This window comes from Palaemon carinicauda, chromosome 8 (assembly GCF_036898095.1).
Source record: "Palaemon carinicauda isolate YSFRI2023 chromosome 8, ASM3689809v2, whole genome shotgun sequence".
NCBI classification, from domain to species: domain Eukaryota; kingdom Metazoa; phylum Arthropoda; class Malacostraca; order Decapoda; family Palaemonidae; genus Palaemon; species Palaemon carinicauda.
In genome coordinates this window covers 11,953,000-11,973,221 of record NC_090732.1, presented here as the reverse complement: position 1 = coordinate 11,973,221, position 20,222 = coordinate 11,953,000, and the positions used below count along the sequence as shown (strand labels likewise).

Here is a 20,222-nt window from a genome sequence, read left to right as displayed (position 1 = left end):
TTATAAACAATTTTATTATTTCTATGAATTTCACCTTTAAACCATAAGCTACTAATTCAGAGCTGCAAACTTCAAGACCTTAGAATAAATATAAATATAAAAAATATATATTACTCTCCATGCCACATTCCCTGCCTGGATCAGCCATGGAACTAACCCACCAATGCTCCTTCAAGTTCAGTTTAATTCACTTATGCCTAAATGATATATGACCTTGACTTATGTTCCCACTTTTTATTCTGACCTATTATATTTAGTGTTTTACAGTTAATATGTAATTTTAATTTGCCTTGATGTAGAAAGGGTTATTCTCTAGGGGGGGAAAGTAAAGTTATTTTGAATACAATATAATTTCTTTAGTTACTGTTGAACTGCATTCATTGTACTTTGGACAGTTTTTGACTGTTTAGTCTTTTTTGTTTTTATTCTATTCCAAGTGGAAATAAGATGTAATCATGTCTTAGATTACATCTAATATTAATAATAGGGATTTTAACTAATGTGAGGAATCTTTTTGTGCTTAGCATAGTTCTTCAAGTAAAGTTTTTGAGAGTTTTGTTAGAATGAAGGTGAACAGTAACATACTGTATCAGTTCAAAGTCTTACCTTAATTACAGGTTTTATTTTTTCATTGGATTTTCTAGATCTGGTGTAGAATCTGTTGGACTTTGTCTAATGTTATCATTCTTATACATTTCTTTATTTTAACATATAGGCTAGAGTTTAGTTTCCCTTTAATACGTCTCTATGTTAACAGCATGTATAGACTTTGTTTTTACAGTATAATGTTGGCTTATGGCATCTTGTGTCTTCTAGTTTTTAGACAGCTGTGTCAGCATTAACTTCAAGTGAGACCTTTGCTTTATAGTAACTAGGTTTGATAATTTCATGTCTTGACTAAAGTGCCCCTCTCCATTACATAGTCAGACCTTGAAGTAGCACATTTATTATCCTACGGTATATAATAGTATTTTTTATTTAAACTATATGACAATTTCTTTTTATTTAATGTTTCCCCCTCCCACTTAAGGATAATTCACATCGAATGATATATTTATTTAATTTTCACAGTTTTGTATTTATTTCTACGAATATCCTCTGATGTTCAGTTTACTTTGCTCCCAAAACATTCTTATGTGAATGTTTACCCCAAAAACAAAATATGCCCCTAGTATAGTACAGTATAGGGGCAGTCTACCAGCTAATGTTTTCTAGGTTAGTCGATTTTACTCCAATTTATTTTCCAGATATAATTGTTATTTTGGTTATTAGTGATTGTCACAATGTCTTCTCCGGGATTTGTTAATAATCACTGAATAGGTTGCTCAAGGGAATTTTTAATTTCACTCTGATTGTTGTGAAGAATATGATGGTCTTACTGTTCCTTTTTTGAAGAAATATATTCAGATGATTGTTGACTAAATTAAAAGTTTCAAATGTAAAAGGAAACTAACTTTGTTTTTGCTATACTCTCTTGATGTCCTTATACTGTACATGCCTAACCTTCTCCTCACTGACCAGGGATGTTATGAGAACAGGGATAAGTTTTGACTTTGGGACAAGAGACTGTAAGATGTAGCCAGCCATACCATGGTTATTGCCTTTAGCCGCTAGATGTTTTTAATACTATACTAGAGGCCAAGCCTATTGAAAGGAAAGAAAACAAGAAACTTGGGGGTCTTTTAGTGTAGACTTAAACGTAGATATAATCAAGCTTCGAGAGAGAAGCCATATGAGCATCATGTGAGATTTGAAAATAACAAATTTTATTCAGATTTCATTTTTCAGCATTTGGAATGCAAATATAAAGTAAAGATGTAACCTAGCCTAACCTATCTCTTTCCGAAGGAAATGTATTCAGTTTAGCCAAAATCCATCTGGTCTCCATGATACTCTGTTAATTATGAGAATGATAAGTAACTACATTATTCTTTTACTTATTATTATTACACTGTCTCAACAATATCCTGAACTTTAATTAATTCTTTTCTCAAGAAACTCAGACTTCAGATATTTAGCACCTGTCTTTTTTTTTCTTTACTCCCTTGATGTTTGGTTACTTATAATACCACTGCTTTCATCATTCCATCGCAAGAGCTAGAACTCCAATAGTTTGACATCATACCGAAATAGCATTTCAGATTTAATGTGGTTGATGTGTTTGCCATGACGAAATCAACTTTATACTACATAAACCATAAATTTAATGAAAAAACAATTATATAATTTACAGCAATATAGAGCCCACATCTATGCTATATGACTCATTCTCGTACAGTGTCCACACTATGTGATATCACATCCAATTTGCTTGATGGAACGATCTGAATAGTTCTCTGCTGTATGATGGTCTACAAAGTATTGATACAGATATTATTATTATTATTATTATTATTATTATTATTATTATTATTATTACTTGCTAAGCTACAACCCTAGTTGGAAAAGCAGGATGCTATAAGCCCCGGGGCTCCAACAGGGAAAATAGCCCAGTGAGGAAAGGAAAAAAAAATATATATTTTAAGAATAATAACATCAAAATAGATATCTCCTATATAAACTATAAAAACTTTAACAAAACAAGAGGAAGAGAAATAAGATAGAATAATATGTCTGAGTGTACCCTCAAGCAAGAGAACTTTTACTCAAGACAGGGGAAGACCATGGTACAGAGGCTATGGCCCTACCCAAGAATAGAGAACAATGGTTTGATTTTGGAGTGTCCTTCTTCTAGAGGAGCTGCTCACCATAGCTAAAGTGTCTCTTCTACCCTTACCTAGAGGAAATGTCAGTGCAGTAACCCTTCAGGTGAAGAATTGTTGGGTAGTCTCAGTGTTGCCGGGTGTATTAGGACAGAGGAGAGTATGTAAAGAATGCCAGACTATTTGGTGTATGTGTAGGCAAAGGGAAAATGAACCCTAACGAGAGAGAGAGAAGGCTCCAATATAGTACTGTCTGGCCAGTCAAAGGACTCCACAACTCTCTAGCAGTATTATCACAGAGATATATATTTTTTTCCTCTTTTAAGTGTTGGAAAATTAGTTTAGGGAACAAATCAGAATCATATTTTGGGTTCAATGTGATCGATATGTGTATATGAAAAATTATATTTGTTCCAACACAAATACTTACCTCGAACTACTTTCTTAGGAGTTACCTGTAATCTCCTCTCTACCGACCAGAGTTTTGTGTAGTATACCCTACGCCCGTTTTCTATGGAGGGCTAACCCGGGAGTAAGAGAACATGCCCCGAGGGTAGACCTGAGCTAGGTCGGCGTCAGCTTGGGTCCCGTTAGCCAGTAAGTTCTCTGGTCGCGTCGTGATACCATTACGCCGCTCTTGTCTCTTACGACCCTTTGTGTCCCGACTCGTGTGTCCCGCGTGGTTACCGCGTGGTATCTCTGTGCTTATCCCTTGTGTTCTTGCGTGTTCACTGCCCTTCCTTGTGCTTCCCAAGTGTATTCCTTGTTGATTCCCTTCGTTCCTGTGCCTTGTGGTTGTGTGCGATGGAGCAGATCCGCCGTTGTCCTGGGCCTAGAGCCGGAAAGTAGTGTGGAGCGTTCCTTTCCAAGCCCGAAGTAGACCCTCATTCCCTTTGCTCTTCCTGTAGGGGCAGAGTGTGCTCGCCATCGGATACGTGCATTGAGTGTGTTAGCTGGAGTGAGATTCAGTGGGTGCGTTACGGCACTAAGAAGAAGTCGTCGAAACGTTCGCCCAGGAAATCTAGCATCTCTTCGCCGTTACCGTCACCCAGTGGACGGTCCGACGGGGCTTCTGTCTCGCCTTCCCCTACCCAGAGTAGGGGACGAGGTAAGTCCGTTGCGGGGAAAGAGCCGAGGGCCCTTCCCCAGGAGTCTAATGTGTTTGAAGTGGGGGTTGCTGGGTCTTCTCAGGCTAGTGAGGAGCCTGGTAGTGCTGTGTCTGGGGGTTCTGGAGACTCTGCCCTTGTGCTTGGGGGGCACGTTTCCTCCGACGACCCCTTGTGGTGTAGTAATGTTATGCCTGTTTCTTCGCCCGCTTCGTGGGCCTGTGTTTCAGGTTCTTCAGCGGCTGGTGACGCCCAGGGAAAGTTGGACTCCACGGTAAGTGAGCCCTTCGGGTGGAGGCTCCCTAAAACGCCAGGTAGGTCCCCAATGCGGATGGAAGAGGGCCTGGATACCTGGTTCCCTAGTGTAGTGCGCCCAACCTCTTTTCCAGCTCCTCTGACGGCGGTTCCAGAGTCCTTCCTACAACCCTCGACCTCTGGTATGCAGCAGGTCGTGAAGCCCTCCGTAGCCCCCACTCCTGCCCGTCGTTCGGGTGTTACAGTTTCGTCGGGCTCTTCAGATGGTGGTGCTTCATTCTCTTCAGAAGAGGAAGCGAGGAGGAGACATCGGCGACGGAGGGAGTGGTCCAGGAGCAGGCGTTCCCGCTCAAGATCCCGTTCGAGGTTCAGTAGAAAACGGTCCCGGTCTCCACGGAGGAAGTACAGGAGGAGTAGGTCCCCCGATGGTGATTGGGTCTTCATTCCCCGTAAGACTGAGTTGCAGCGTTCCCCTGACCGGCAGTCCAGGGATTTCTCGCCGCGAAGGTCATCCTCCAGACGCAGATATGACCCTCGCAGGGAGAAATGCGAGAAGGCCGCTTCAGGCAGGCGTAAGTCCGCGAAGCTTCCGGCTCACCCCGCCCAGCGGGGGGAACCGTGCTTCCGTACAGGCAGCCTGGCCGAATCAGCACAGCTGGTTCGGCCCTCGGACTTAAAGGAACGGTTCCCTCCGTCGGGTCAGCCCATGGGATCCGCGTCCTCGTCCCCCAGAGAGAATACACGAACGGTAGTTCTCGCCGGCACGGCGATGCCAGTTTTGACCCCCGAACCTGGTGCGGAGGTTCCCGCCGGGGCGGACCTGTTGTTCCAGAACCGAAGCGCCCGGTGGGAGTGCCCGGTGACCCGGCTCCTCGGGATCAGGCGGAAGGTACTGCTGACGGTAGAGAAGGTTCCCCGACCGAGGACTCGGCGTATCGGAAGGTAATAGGCCTGATTCGAAGGCATCATCGGATTGAGGAACCAGTCCCAACCGACGAGGACTACTGGAGGTCCAGCCTGACCCGCTTGATGCAGGCACCCGTCCAACAGAAAACCTCCCTGGCGCTGCCTGTGGCCCGAGATCTCGTCCTGGGACGGGCTCATGTTGATAGAGTTGTGGCAGGCAATGCCGAAGCTCCCAAAACACAGAGCTCCTCGAAGTTGCTCCAAGGACTCAAGACACAGAGTAGGTTCTATGTGCCAGAGGGACAACGACCGGGAGCCTGCAAAGTGGAGCCTGCCCTCGACATTCTGGGACTGGGTGCCCCGGAGGACAGAGCCTCCTCAGCCCCGATTTGCTTTTCGCAGTCGGAGGCTGCGATGATGGAGGAGATGTCGAAAGACTTGGTGCACGTCTCCTCTTGGTTGGACTGGTGGGCTTCCACGCTGGTAGGTGTTCAAGCCACATATGACTTAACATACCCGGAGCAACAAAACCTCCTGAGGGAGCTTATCATCTCCGGGGGCAAGACAATGAAGTTCCTTACTTATCAGTCCCTTGCCCTTTCAGCGAACTGGGTTCTTCGCAAAAGGGACACTATTCTGGCGAAGCTTTCCCGGAAGGTCCCAGACAGGGAGGCAAGAGCCATGAGGAGCCTTCCTGTGTGGGGTGACTCCTTGTTCCCCTTGAAACAGCTAGAGGAGTTTATGGAGAAGGTGGCTAAACGAAAGGAAGTGAACGCTCCCAGGCCTCAACCGGTATGGAGGCCCTCCTACAAGAGGTCAGCATCAGACGGGCCCTCTACTTCTCAGGCCCCTCCTAACCTGACGAGGAGAGACGCCCCTTCTTCCTCGTGGGCTTCAGCGCCCCCCCCCCCGTAGAGGAGCTCCAGCAGCGTCTGCCTCGTTTAGAACAGGGTATTCTGCCTCCAGGAGAGGCCGTTCAGGCCGCTCCTCCAGGAGAAGGTAGAGTGGGAGGTCCCCTACTCCTGCCCAAGCCTCAGGTTGGGGGATGCCTCAGACAACATTGGCAAGCATGGAAGGCTCACGGAGCAGAACCCTGGACAGTATCCGTACTGAAGGAGGGGTACAGGCTACCGTTCTTAACGGAACCCCCACCTTTGATTCCGGCCAGCCTGTCGGAGTGGCTGGCACCCAAGGACCCGTTGAAGAAGGCGGCCCTTCAAGAAGAGGTGTCCACGATGTTGGAGAAGGGCGCCATGGAGGAGGTCTTGCACCCAGGACCAGGTTTCTACAGCCGACTATTCCTGGTAGAAAAGGCGACGGGGGGGGGGGGGGTTGGAGACCGGTGATAGACCTGTCAGCTCTCAACAAGTTTGTGCGTAAGACAGATTTCATAATGGACACTCCGAAGTCGGTCTTGCTGTCCTTGAGGGAGAAAGACTACATGATGACCATAGACCTCAAAGACGCATACTTCCAAATCCCGGTCCACCCCTCAAGCCGGAAGTTTCTCCGGGTGAAATGGGGTACTGTACCCAGATCCTGCAATTCAAGACCCTCTGCTTCGGGTTGTCGACAGCTCCCCAGGTATTCACGAGAGTCTTCACGACAGTCTCGGTGTGGGCTCACGAGCGAGGTATTCGCCTCATCCGGTACCTGGACGACTGGTTGCTTCTTTCCTCCTCAGAGGACGTTTTGAAGGAGCAGGGTGTAAAACTTCTCCAATTTTGCAAGGGTCTGGGTATCATGATCAACCCAGAAAAATCGAACCTATCTCCCTCCACCAGAATGACCTATTTGGGGATGACACTGGATTCCCGACTAGTGAAGGCTTTTCCGTCAGAGGAGCGGGTAAGCAATCTAATAAAGATCCTTCTCCCTTTCCTTTCGGGGCAACCCAGGAGGGCGAAGGACTGGCAAAGGCTAATAGGTCATCTGGTGTCATTGGAGAAACTGGTTCCCCAGGGGAGACTCGGGCTCAGGGCCGTCCAATGGAACCTGAAGAACTTCTGGAACCAACTGGACTCGCCCCAGAAATTAATTCCAGTTCTGCCAAACACAATACCCTCCCTGGAATGGTGGCATTGCCAGTCGAACACGTTCAAGGGGATGCCCTTCGCGACCGAGCCTCCCGAGATGCTCCTATTCACAGACGCCTCCAACCAGGGATGGGGAGCCCATCTCCTCAACGAGACGGCGAGAGGAACCTGGATGGACGAGGAGAATGGCCTACACATCAATGTCCTAGAGTTGAAGGCAGTCCAAAAAGCTTGCCTGCACTTCATCGATCTACTAAGGGGAAACACTGTGGCGTTGATGTGCGACAACGCCACAGTAGTAGCGTACATAAAGAAGCAAGGAGGCCTAAAATCAAGGGAGTTGTGCGATCTCGCCCTAGAGATCCTGGATTGGGCGGAGGCGAACCAGATAGTGTTATTGGCAAGGTTCAACCCCGGAAAGAAGAACGTCCTAGCCGACGGTCTCAGCAGGATGGGTCAGATAGTAGGAACAGAGTGGTCCCTCCTCCCAGAAGTAGCCAGGCTCATCATTCAACGGTGTGGTTCCCCGGTGTTGGACCTCTTTGCAACCAAGCTGAACGCACAACTCCCCGTGTATTGTTCTCCTGTCCCAGACCCAAAGGCAGCCTTGGAGGATGCCTTTCAGCACAAATGGGACAACATAGACGTGTACGCTTTTCCCCCCTTCACGTTGATCAGGCAAGTGCTCAACAGAGTAAGGGCTGCCCGGAACTTAAGGTGGCCTGTGAGAGAGTGGTTCGCAGACCTAAAAGACCTGGCAAGCCATCCTCCGTGACCACTCCCCGACAGGCCAGATCTTCTACAACAGCCACACTTTCTCAGGTTCCACGACAACCCACAGTCTCTACGCCTTCATGCCTGGAGACTATCGAGCGCCTCCTGAGGAAGGAAGGATATTCGTCAGGAACGGCTAAGAAGATGTCGCGATACCTGAGAAGGTCGTCGGCAGCGGTCTACCAAGCGAAATGGGCCTCTTTCACGAAGTGGTGCGCTTCGAAGAGCATCAAACCCCTCAAAGCCTCAGTCCCAGATATCGCAGACTTTCTAGTATATCTCAGAGACGAGATAGGGATGTCAATCCCAGCTATAAAAGGAGTACGAGCAGCCTTGGGTCAAGTCTTCCTTCTGAAGGGCATCGACCTGGGCTCCTCTAGACACATCTCTATGCTTATCAGGAGTTTTGAACAGTCCTGCCCTCCTCAAACTGTTAGGGTGCCTCAGTGGGACCTGGCTAGGGTTCTGAAGATGTTAAGTAGCCCCCCGTTCGAACCAATGAAGGATATTGTAGACAGGGATCTCACTCTCAAGAAGGTCTTTTTGTTGGCCTTGGCCTCTGCAAAAAGGGTAGGTGAGATCCATGGGCTGTCTTATGACGTCTCTCATTCGAAGGGGTGGAGAGAAATCTCCCTCAAGTTCGTCCCTTCGTTCGTGGCGAAAACCCAGAACCCAGCAGTCTGGGATCCTAAATTCGAGGGGTTCTCTCTGCCAGCTATTCCTAGGACTGGGAATCCAGAGGATTTGAGGTTATGCCCTGTCCGTGCCATTAGGAAATACCTTGAGAGGACTGCACATCTCCGGCCGGGCATCAAGAGCCTTTTCGTCTCCACAGGTGTTACAAAGAAGCAGGTATCGAAGAATACCATATCCTTTTGGTTGAGATAAGTTATTGCCAGGGGCTACAAGGAGGGGGGACTGGCCGTGCCAGGTACTCCTAAGCCCCATGACATCAGAGGACTGAGCACTTCCTTAGCCTTTGAGAAGAACATGGCAGTGGGCCAGATCCTTCGGGCGGGCACCTGGTCGAACCAATCGACCTTTACTGCCCATTACCTCAAGGATTACTCAAGAAGGTCTTTAGACGGGTTCTCCATTGGGACAGTCATCTCCGCGCTCCAAGTGATTTAACGGTGAAGCCCTAGGCACAATCGTGGATAGCAAAACCAGGAGACACAGGTTCGTTCCTTTTCACCCTAATCCCCGTTTCCTATCCCTATCGGAGATAACCACACTTATGTAACCAATGAAGAACACGTCTCTGCAACTTTGTTACTGGACTCAACATCAGAAGATTTTTCAAAGGTTGAGTACTTAGACACTAACGTGAGCTCTTTGTGTAGTTTACCCTACCGTTCGTTTATCAGTTTTTTTAGAACCTAGTTCATATCTAGGCTACTTTGCATCCGCTTTGCTGGGTCTGAAGGTCAGGAAGCCACTCCCACCTCCTAAAGTGTAAGTCTCCTAAGAAAGTAGTTCGAGGTAAGTATTTGTGTTGGAACAAATCAAAAATTTTAAGTAATTTTTATTTTTCCTAGCATACTTACCGAGAACTACTTTCGGGTAATGGCCCTCCCTACCTTCCCCGAGTGCCTTTCTGCCCTTGCAGGGACTTGTTGCAACATCCGAGGAACTTACTGGCTAACGGGACCCAAGCTGACGCCGACCTAGCTCAGGTCTACCCTCGGGGCATGTTCTCTTACTCCCGGGTTAGCCCTCCATAGAAAACGGGCGTAGGGTATACTACACAAAACTCTGGTCGGTAGAGAGGAGATTACAGGTAACTCCTAAGAAAGTAGTTCTCGGTAAGTATGTTAGGAAAAATAAAAATTGCTTAAAATTTTTGATTTTTAAAACAAGTTTATTAGGGAAAATATTGGTTAATGATTAAAACACACCCTTCAGGTAAGATGGGTGAAGAATGTGCATTTCAGTGGACTCGTCCAGTTTAAATAGTAATGGAATGAAAATGTTAGAAATTATCAAAGATTTCTCAGCTGTCACAGTAGCTTTAGCAGTCTCCCACATAATTATAGTGGGTAATTTCTGTCGACAGTGTTTTTCTTGCTCTTGTTAGATTATACCGCTTTTTCTTTCTCTGACTTGTAGGTAGCGCAGCAGATCAATTACGCTCGAAATCTGCACGAAGAGCTTCGTCAAACACTTTTGAGTGAAGAAGAGGAGAGTGTTGATGACTGAGGTTCTTTTTGTTATCTCACAATGAAAAGAGAGATGAAAGTTATACTGTGATGTTTGAAGATTTATTTTGAAGATCTACATTGTTCAAGAATGTTGTTGATATGTATTAATATATATATATTGTAAAAATGTCTTGTATTGTGGGGTTCATTTCCAATTTCTCAACTCCTTTATGTATATAAGATTGTTTGAGGGAGCCTTTTATATAAGTAACTATTAGTTTGTCGATATTGTCATTTAATCAGTTAATGATGTACATTCGCAGATGGTTAATATAGCCTGTCATTTTTTTCCTATTGATATGTATGTTGATATTAAACATATCATAATTTAATACTTTTAAATCTTATTGCATTGTTTTAATTGCATTTGTAAACTTTTTTTATAGCACTGTGGTGATAAGAGTATCTGTGTTCTGTTAATTATAATGGTAAAAATCCTTTTTCTGCGAGAGTACCGAGACTGAGTATCATTGACTTGTAAATATTGTATCAAAAGTTATTTCTATATTTACCTATGCCCGTAACTCTCTTAATTTATTTAATAATTAATCACTTGGCCACAACTATAGTGCCATGTCCTCAAAGTGTTGCCTTCTTTTCATTTCTTGTTCAGAGTTTGTCAGCATGTAACACACAAAACACTTTTTGTTAAATGTTTGTCTCATTTATTCCTTCTTTTTCTGTGGTATACTTAGATTCATCTCATATCTTTTCTGTTTATTGCCTTGTAGAAATAACTGATTTTGTTTTAGGGTCTATTATTCATCTCCAACCAAATGAAAGTGTCCGAACAGAAAAATTGTCTATAACAGTAGGAGAGGAGCCAATCGAGTCTTTTTATATACAGGGAAACCCTAGGCAACCCTGTTATTTATGTTTTCTCAAATTCCTAAACTACTACAACTAATAGAACTATGGATGTTTGCTAAGTATTGAAAAAAAAAAATATATTTTATTTTAAGAATTATGATTTTGAAAAATTAATGGTTAAGAACAGGATAAGTTTTAAGAAATAAATAGGGTCAGTACAGAACAGACTATAATAACTACTGTAGTAAATGTTCTGCTTCATCAGATGAGTTTTCATAATTAAGATAGAATACAAGGTACACTGGTCTTTTGCAGAGCACTTGAGTTTTATATTACAGCACACGTGTACACTAACAACCAAAGCAATTTTGTTATCACTATTGTGCTAAATGGTGTGAAGGAACCATTTGCTAATAATGATAATAACATAACTTTCTTAGAGTCACGTTCCTTATTTTTTTTGTGTTTCCATTTATGTCAGATTGAAGAAAGGATAATTAGTTGCATGGTTTGTACTCCTACTTTTCAATAATTTGTGAATGTATGGATTTTATGTTTACAGTATTTCCAAGTAACGTATTGCTATGTTAATGTTAGTAAAGGATATGTTTACATATCACAGTCAAATCAAAAGGAGACTATTGTCTTAAAAATAAGAATGCACTAGTAATTTTCTGATAGGCAAGTGGTTCTTTTGTAGTCAATTTTATCTTTAACTTTTTAAAGTTTGTGACAGGACCATCATATTACCGGTACTTGCACTAATTTGATTTCTCAGTTATCTAGCAATAAAGTAATAAATGAAAAAGTGATAAAAATCTCTCTCTCTCTCTCTCTGGAAATGAATTCAGTTATAAAAGCTCTATCTAATCATATTAAGCAGGGTAGCATAAAAATTCTAGCATTTCCTTTTGTGTTTGCTTGTGTTTAATAATCAAGAAACAACACTTTAATTTGATTTGTGATATTAAACTATTAAGATTAATGTTATTGAAGCTGTCCTTTGTTTCACATATTGGTTGTGATATTGAATATTGGATAGCTCTCAAAAATTTTGTGTAATTGTAACCAATCGTACATAAAAAAGAACTTGACTGCATTGTTATATCTTTGTTTAACATCAGACCAGTCATAAAACGCTACTTATAACGAAACTATCACTGTGTGAAGAGAGAGAGAGAGAAAGATTTGGCATTTGTAGCTTGTGCAATTCTTGTGTTTTGTGCCCTTATCTTCAAGTACATTGTAAATATACTGTTCTGTTTTTCATTTTATGACAGTAAAACTACAGCTTTATTCTTAATGATGTTTTGCCACAATTAACCATGGTATTTTTATTATTACGTAGACTATGATGAAATATTTGTTCATATTCTAAGTCAAACTAACTGAATAGCTCAACAATGCTACTGTAATTCACTCGTCATGCGATTGCAGGTCTAAATGACAATGAATTGAAAAGTATTGCTGTTGGATATTGATGTCATGCATAATTTTTTTTTACCTTTACTGTACTGTAATTAATTCCAATAGTGATTTCTTACACAAGTAGCTATTGATATATGCTTGTATGCTCTTGCTCGTACAATAATTTCATGCAAAAAATTTATATTTGTAACTCTTAAATTTATGGTGCATTAGTAGCATAATGGGGTATATTAATTTTGCAGCCAATTCCATTTGTAGGGCAGATCTTTGAAAGATGAAGCATTTTAAATGTAGATACATGACTTTTATAGGATGGCCAATTTTTATTATACCCTGTATATCACAAGTTTTTCCCTGTATCTCCTGTACTATTATTATTTTGTTTAAGCATGAAGTTCATTGCTGATAATGTATGATATAGAAGTTAGGTTATTGCAATTTGATGAAGAGTAGATTAATATTTTCAGAATGAGTTCAGCCATTTCATTTTCAGTTACCACCCCCACTATAATCCCTTAGCCTAGTCTTCTCTGGATTTTCCTCCTGAACTATAATTTACTTCTCTTTTACTTTTGGAATCTTTCATGTGTAACTGGACAGCTTGTGGACAGCTACAAGCTTATCATATCACTACATTAGAGGGATTGAATACTCAGCCCATTCAAGACAACAACTGTTCAAATCACACTATCCTCGACATGTGATACAAAGAGAATATGGATCGTAAACAACCAGTAAAAAAATCCCTTGAACACTCCGCACAAGAATATACCTATATGAAATCCAGCAGAAGACATCCCTTATTAATCTGCAGCCAAATAACCTTTTAAAACAAAAAACTACAGTATCTGGATTCACGGGTACAACTTAAATATTTGTTAAAGCCAGTACAGTGAAAGAAAATGGGAATTTTATTAATGTTGGAGTAGATGTCGACATTTAATCAGCTTTGAAAAAGAATTAGTATGAATGCCAAGCAAGTAAACTATAGAAATAATAAATTTCATTATCAAAATTTTGTTTTTGTCAATGAGCTACTTTATACTGTTAGTCTTTAATATTAAGCTTGTTATCTTTTGGAAACAGGTAAATGCTACTTACAAATCAGGACCGTGAATGATATTACTATTTTTCTGCTTTATATTAAAATATACTTATAGGATATAAGTTGTAATGTATGCAGTGTATTGTTTATTGTAATGCAATATGCTTTAATCTTAATTTATGGGTACTACATCATTTTGTATAATTAGATGTTGATATTATGCAAGATTTTTTTTTTTACTTTTGCCTTTAACATTTTAAGGGTTAGGTAAGCCAGAATGTTGAAAATCTGGTAAGATATGCTTCCTCAGGTGATTGCAACCCCAGATCCCCTTATTTCATTCAGTAATGAATAAGAAATCTTTGTGTATCTTAGTTTTCAGAAAAACCCCATTTAAGTAATAATGTTCCTAGTTATATACTATAATGCCAAGTAAAGGAAAGAATTCAGTTGCATAACTGGAGATACAGTATAGTAAAATTAAAAAAAGAGAAATTTCAAATAAAACTATCAGTCCCCTCAGACCACTCTCCCCCTCTTATATAATTTTGAATGCAGTCCTTTATTTGTTCTTATATGCCTATTGTTTATGTTTTTCACGTTATGGTCCTGTCCTGTATTGGTCTATATAGGGTAATCAGGAATGCTTGAAAAGCTCTCTTCAAGGAGAACTAGGGTTAGGAGATTGATACTGTTATGAAATAAAATTTTCAAGCCTATAGAGATTGCTTTTATATCTTTTCAATTTAGACACATTCTCTCATATAACTGGATGATATCCTGTATTCACTGTTATGTAACTGAATTCCACGAATACCTAAATATATTACCTTCAATCACTTATGGGTATGTTAAGGGTTCTTTGTACAGGTAAGCTTCACAAAGTCATGCAACAATTTCAACAATATTTGGGGAACTAACGGCTGCTAATTATGAAGTACATTATTTTTTTTAATGAAGGTTTGGGATCAACCATTGTAAAACCACTATACTTTATACTCTGTTTCCAGCGCTAGTCTTTTTATTTCAAAACAGGCTCATGAAATTTAAGTTTATTTTGAAACACTCTAGAAAATCCAGCCAAATTTATCCATCCTATGCTTCAAAGAATTTCTTTTCATATTGAATGAGTATGAAGTTAATTTTTCAGATTGATGACTTTTGATTTTATAAATATTTTAAATGTCATAATTCTTAATCCAGTAGAATTGAATTAAAATGTTATTCTTAGATCTTAGCCCTTTTAGACTACATTGGATTATGTATAGAGTTCTGACTTGATTCATTGGGTTTTCTAGATTGCATAGAGATTTGATTTTGGCTGTTATTTTTCTGCCCAGTACTTTTAGTTATTTGGTTTAGTTATTTTACTTTATAAATATTTTTATTCTATTTTATAAAATATACATATTCATACCCCTGTCAGTCAAACCATATATTACTGTATTTTCAGAAATGAAAAATAGTTTTCACTTTATATGCAAGCCTTAGAGCCATATCCTAACTGTTAGCAGATAAAAAAAAAAACATGTTTCATAACATGAAGATGATAGATAATCTTTGAATTTATAAAAATTATAACCGAGAATAATCTTTAAAAGAGATTGCAGTACTATACATGTTGTTATCAGACACAAAGTGGAGGTACTGTACTTTTATAAGATTTATTTCTGTCAAGAACAGTGAGGTTGTAGGCTTTCATGTTCATAATTCTGTGATGTAATTTAGGCTCTAAATATTGCTTTGGCATAAAGAGCTTTGACGCATTTATATTTATCAAAAGGTGGGTGTGGCTAATTTGCTTCATCTTATTAGGGCCACTAAATGAAATGCTGTGTAGTCATTAGGTAATGCTTCCTGTTAATATGAAACTGGTGCTTTTAACATATTATTGAAATGCATATTAACCTAAATAATTACTGTATAGATTATATTTATGAAAAGTATAATTTCCACAATGATATGAATTGTATTACTATGAACATTGTCACTAATAGAATAGAAGTTTTAGTAGTCTTCCACGTAATGATGATTTGAGTAATGTTTTTGTTTTTTGTTATCGTGATGTTAAAGATTGTGAAGACTATCAGTTCTCTGTTTTTGAACTACTGCAATTTTTTTGTTATGAATAGCCTGTAGGCCCTTTAATAAGCCAGTCTCCTAATTTTTGTTTCTTTCAATATTTTGGCCTTTAGTTGTTCTTTCAATAATCTACATTTTTGTCTTTATTTTAATAGTACATTATTCTAGCCAAAGAGTTTTGTTATTAAAACTACTTATAACAATGCAAATAGTTTTGTAGAAAGATGAAGAGGTTTTTCCTAGTTATTTGTAAGGTTACTTTTGTACAAGATGTATTTTAATCGACGTAATGTGTACAGATGCATTATCATACAATAAAAGGACAGTATGCAGTTGTAAAATGTGACTCTCTAATTCCTTGTGCAATTACCTTTTAACACAAAGTCAACCAATATGAGATGCTTTATCACTTTATCAGAAAATTGGCATCACTGTAAGAGAAAAGTATATTGTATCAGACAAGTAATAATGTTTTATACAAATGATGGCGCCTATCACACTGGTGTTAATATAATTTAATGAAATTTGTTTTTATATTAGTTGAAGGTGATAGTGTATCCAGAATGAACTGCATCTGTTAGCTTTAAACTATAACATAAGGAAACAAAATATTAATTAAATATAGACAATGATTTTAATTTAGATTAACTACAGTACTTTCAATTAGGATTAATATCACTAGAAGGGAAGGCTCATCTGCTCTCTTAGCCAACACTGAATTATCTGACAGGAAACACAAATCGTCATCTTCATTTACTGTACAAAAGTCTGGAATAAACAAATGCCTAATACAAACAGCATTTAACCTTATTGTTATTAAGATAATTACTTTAATTTAATTCGTACAATATATTTGAGTGTTCTTCAGTACCTTGTCCATTTATTAGGTAGTTATAAATGTAACCAGGTATGACATCCACTGGTTTTAAGATTTGTTTCTGTTCCAAATATTCACTGAATTACGCATTCCTTTTGTGTTAGGGCCCACAATTTGGTTTAAAATGTAGATGTTTAGAGTGAGCAGATTTCCCAGAAGCTTATGGACAACATGTAAAGTTAGTTTCTAGAAGGGTTCATGATAAGGACTTAAACCTGAAAGTAAAGAAGATAGTAAACCAGGAGGAAATTCATAAGTTAGAGTAATTGATTTGGGTGGCAATATAGAATTAGCGTTCAAACAGAAAGCGAATAGACAGATTTCTTCCTGTGTATATAAAAACTCTTCAGCCTTTGATAAAGGGAACACTAAAAGCATAGCTGGAATGACTATTGAATTTGTTAATAATGTAGTTAATGACAACTAGTACATGCGGGCAAGCCTGTCAGAGGCTCTTCACTTTTGTCTTCGACTGCAACGTGGACGGAGGTACTATTGCAACTTTTCCAAAGTCTTTTTATCTTTTTCTTTTACTTTTCAGAAAGTGAATGCTGGTTGTTGTTGCTGTATGATGGATGTGAATAAACAAGAGATTAGAACTTGCCAGGGAAAGAGTCGATGCTCCAACCGGTTTATGGCAAAACTAGCTGTAGATCCACTCACTTATTGTGATTGTTATAGGGAATATGATTGTTCACAATCATATGTGTGTGCTGTCCTCTACTATGTCTATGTTGAGGAAGTTGGTAGCTAAGGATACCTCACCCCTAGTGTCTCCAGCACCATTGTCTCCTGTGATAAAGGTATCAATGGTGTGATTCCAGTGTCAGGTATCCCAGTGGTGATTCTCCATTTGGTCCCTAAGCACAAAAGGACTCTTAAGACCTGTTCCCCAGTAAGTGTGCCAGTGATTGTAGGTAAGAAGCCCCCGGTATGAGTTATTGCCATACCCAAAGCTGAGCTTAAGTTTACTACTGGGACAATATCATTGTGTGTTAGCCTGGTGCCTGGGTTACCCCTGTTGTCACCCCTAATTCTGTCCCCCTGACCCTTGTGCCTGTGGTTTTGCAGCCCGTAGCCCCCTCCCTCTCTGTGCCTGTAATCTCGGCCCCTGTGTCCGAGTTGCAAACCCAGTGAGAGTACCTACTGCTTCCCCTGTAATAGTGTTTGCCAGTGTTGTGGTTACAGTTGAGTAACCAGTTTGATTTCTCCCCTGGGGGGAGCGTCGTCGTTGATGGTGACTCGGGTCCCAACTCCTGTGCTCGCAAAGCTCAAGTTGAGGGTTGGTACGAGGAAGAAATGTGCACTTTCTTCTTCTTCCTCCAACTCCTCTTTTTCATCTGCCTCCTCTTTGTTGTCTGACTTATTTTGATCCTCCTAAGAAAAATGAACAAGTTGAAGAGGTCCAGAAAGGCCAGTTGCAGGTGTAAGGAGACGGCTCTTATGACACCGTGTGATTCATTTCCATTCTGCGGGGCACAGGGTCAGGACCTGGGCCCCCTGACCCCAGGTCTCGGCCCAGGTTACCTAACTACCTCAGTGGTCAGGTGGGGCCCCTTTATTTTCTCTATAGTGTTTAATAATATCCACTGGTAAATCTAGATTTTCCTTAATATAGTACATTATTCGATCTCAGCATCTAATATGGCAGCACATTTCCAGATGTCCACTCGCTGGTGTAAATTTTGCTTTCCCAAGAACGAAGCCAAAGCTTGTTGTTGGCTATCATCATTGTAGGGCATGCAGAGATATGTAACAGATTCTATAGCTTTTTTCGATACATTAGAGAAGACATGTAGTTAGCTCCTAAATAGTACTTACACTGAGATAAAGCACAGGTATGTGGAATGCAAATAGTTTTAACCACTGTTAGGGAATCTCTACAAGATTTTCATTAATTTCCTGTTTGTTCCAACACGGAGTACTTACCTCGAACTACTTTCTTAGGAGTATCTGGGATCTCCTCCCAACCAACCAGAATTTTGTGTAATTTACCCTACTCCCGTTTTCTATGCGGGGTAACCTCTGGCGGAGTGATACGCGCCATGAGATGACCCGGGGTCAGAGAGCATGCTTGCTCAGGTCTCGAGCTCCAGTAAGTTTTCTGGTCGCGTTGTGATAACATCTCAACGCTCTCTCCTTACCCAGTGCGACCCTTTGTGTCTCACATGGTCTCCACGTGGTCCCATTGTGTTCATTCCATACCCTTTCCTACCCTTTCTCTCTGTGTTCATCGTGTAGGGGCAGCTTATGTTCTCCGACAGCCATGTGTCCGACGTGCGAGTCCTAAAACGAGGTGCAGTGGGTGTGCTACGGCACCAAGAAGAAGAAGGCGCCCAAGAGGTCAACTAGGAAGCCAAGCCTCTCCTCGCCGCTTGCTTCTCCCGATGCCTCGTCGGATAGAGCTTCTCAGCCACCTTCCCCTACCCAGAGTAGGGGACAAGGTAAGTCAGTTGTGGGGAAGAGGCCCATTGCTCTTCCCCAGGAGTCTGAGATTTCTGCTAGTGGGGATGTTTGTCGGCCTGAGGGAGGGACGGGAGTGTGTTCGGAGGACGGAGTTCTGGTGCCAGCGGGGCCCGTCTCTTTCGATGATCTATGTGGGGAAAGGCTGCTGCAGCCTCTTTCCCCGCTTCATGGGCCTGTATTTCAGGTACGTCTGCAGCCGGGGGAGACGCCGAGAAGGAGGACTCACCATCATCGGATCCCCTCGCAGTGGTGGGCTACCCTTAAATCTGCAATCTTTGGTGAAGACTTACCAGTTCCTACTTTACTTGAACCGGAAGGCTCTGACACTCACTTTGTTTTGAGTATTGTTTTCCTATCTGGTCTTCAGCTGCTGACTCTCATCTTAATTTAATAGACAAGTTTTTGTTGGTTGGACAAAAGCTTGTCTATTAAATTTCTTATTCCTGATCTTGATATTAATCTCTGGAACTGTCACTAAGTTAGTTCTTTAAGCATGTTGCATAAGATTTTCCATGATTTAGACCATCGTTTACACTCGGATGTTCCCAGACTACCAACTTGTACATAATACTAGGTATGCAGTCAGTTTTAATAGTCCTTCCTTCTACATCTTAAGGCTCAATACTACACAGTGTTCTAGAAGTTTTATTCCAGCTGTGACCAGATTGTGGAATGATTTTCCTAATCAGGCAATTGAATCATGGGAACTTCGAAAGTTCAAACTTGCAGCTAATGTTTTTATGTTGAACAAGGTAACATAAGTCTCTTCATAATTTATAAATGACATCTATCCTAATGTTACTAATCTTAGAATATTTTTAAAGTTTTATTCATAACTTCTCATAAATAGTTTATTCATTTCTTTACTTTACTGGGCCATTTTCCCTGTTGGAGTTCTTGGACTTGAAGCATCCTGCTTTTCCAACTAGTGTTATAGTTTACTAGTAATGATGATGATAATAATTAGGTTTCCAAATTTTGCTAAAGCCCTTAATAAGTTTGAATGCTTGCTCTTTTGTATGGTATGACAGACGCTTGTAGACAAAGAAATTCCTTATCGCAAAGTTTGTCATGTTATTGTTGAACTATTGTTCTGATACCTGAGCAGCTACCCTGAGTTCAAGCATAGCTACAGCAAGTGATGAATTATTTCTAGAAACGAACTGTTGTCCGGTATTTAACAGTCATTGTTTAGGTCGTGGTCTCTTAAGGTGATAGACACCAAATAGTAGTAAATACCAGTACTCTTCGTGATCATCCAGAATCTTACTGGTGAATGTTAGTGTGTTCTGATTTTACTGGGTACCTACTGAAACTTGAGTCTACCCACTTGCCTTACAGCATCTTGCTTTTCCAACTGGGGTTGTTGCTTAGCTAGTGATAATAATAATAATAATAAAGAGCTTGTTATCTGTTGTTTGACAGCAGATATCTTTGCTCTGGAAACAGTATTCAATATTACATTTAATTTGAATTAAAACTAATTTACATATGTTCCTGAAACTTTTACGTGTACGGTACAAACACATTAACA

The 20,222-nt window shown here is 40.8% G+C and overlaps 1 protein-coding gene across 1 annotated transcript in view; it reads left to right on the top strand.

Annotated features, from left to right (window-relative positions):
• Positions 1-15,679, top strand: part of Vps13D (vacuolar protein sorting 13D) — a 390,232-nt gene extending 374,553 nt beyond the window's left edge. The window contains exon 78 of the mRNA XM_068377692.1: positions 9,889-15,679. Within this exon, the coding sequence (XP_068233793.1) occupies positions 9,889-9,978 (90 nt within the window). The 3' untranslated portion in view covers positions 9,979-15,679. The remainder of the gene's footprint in view (positions 1-9,888) is intronic.
• Positions 15,680-20,222: the final 4,543 nt, after the last annotated feature.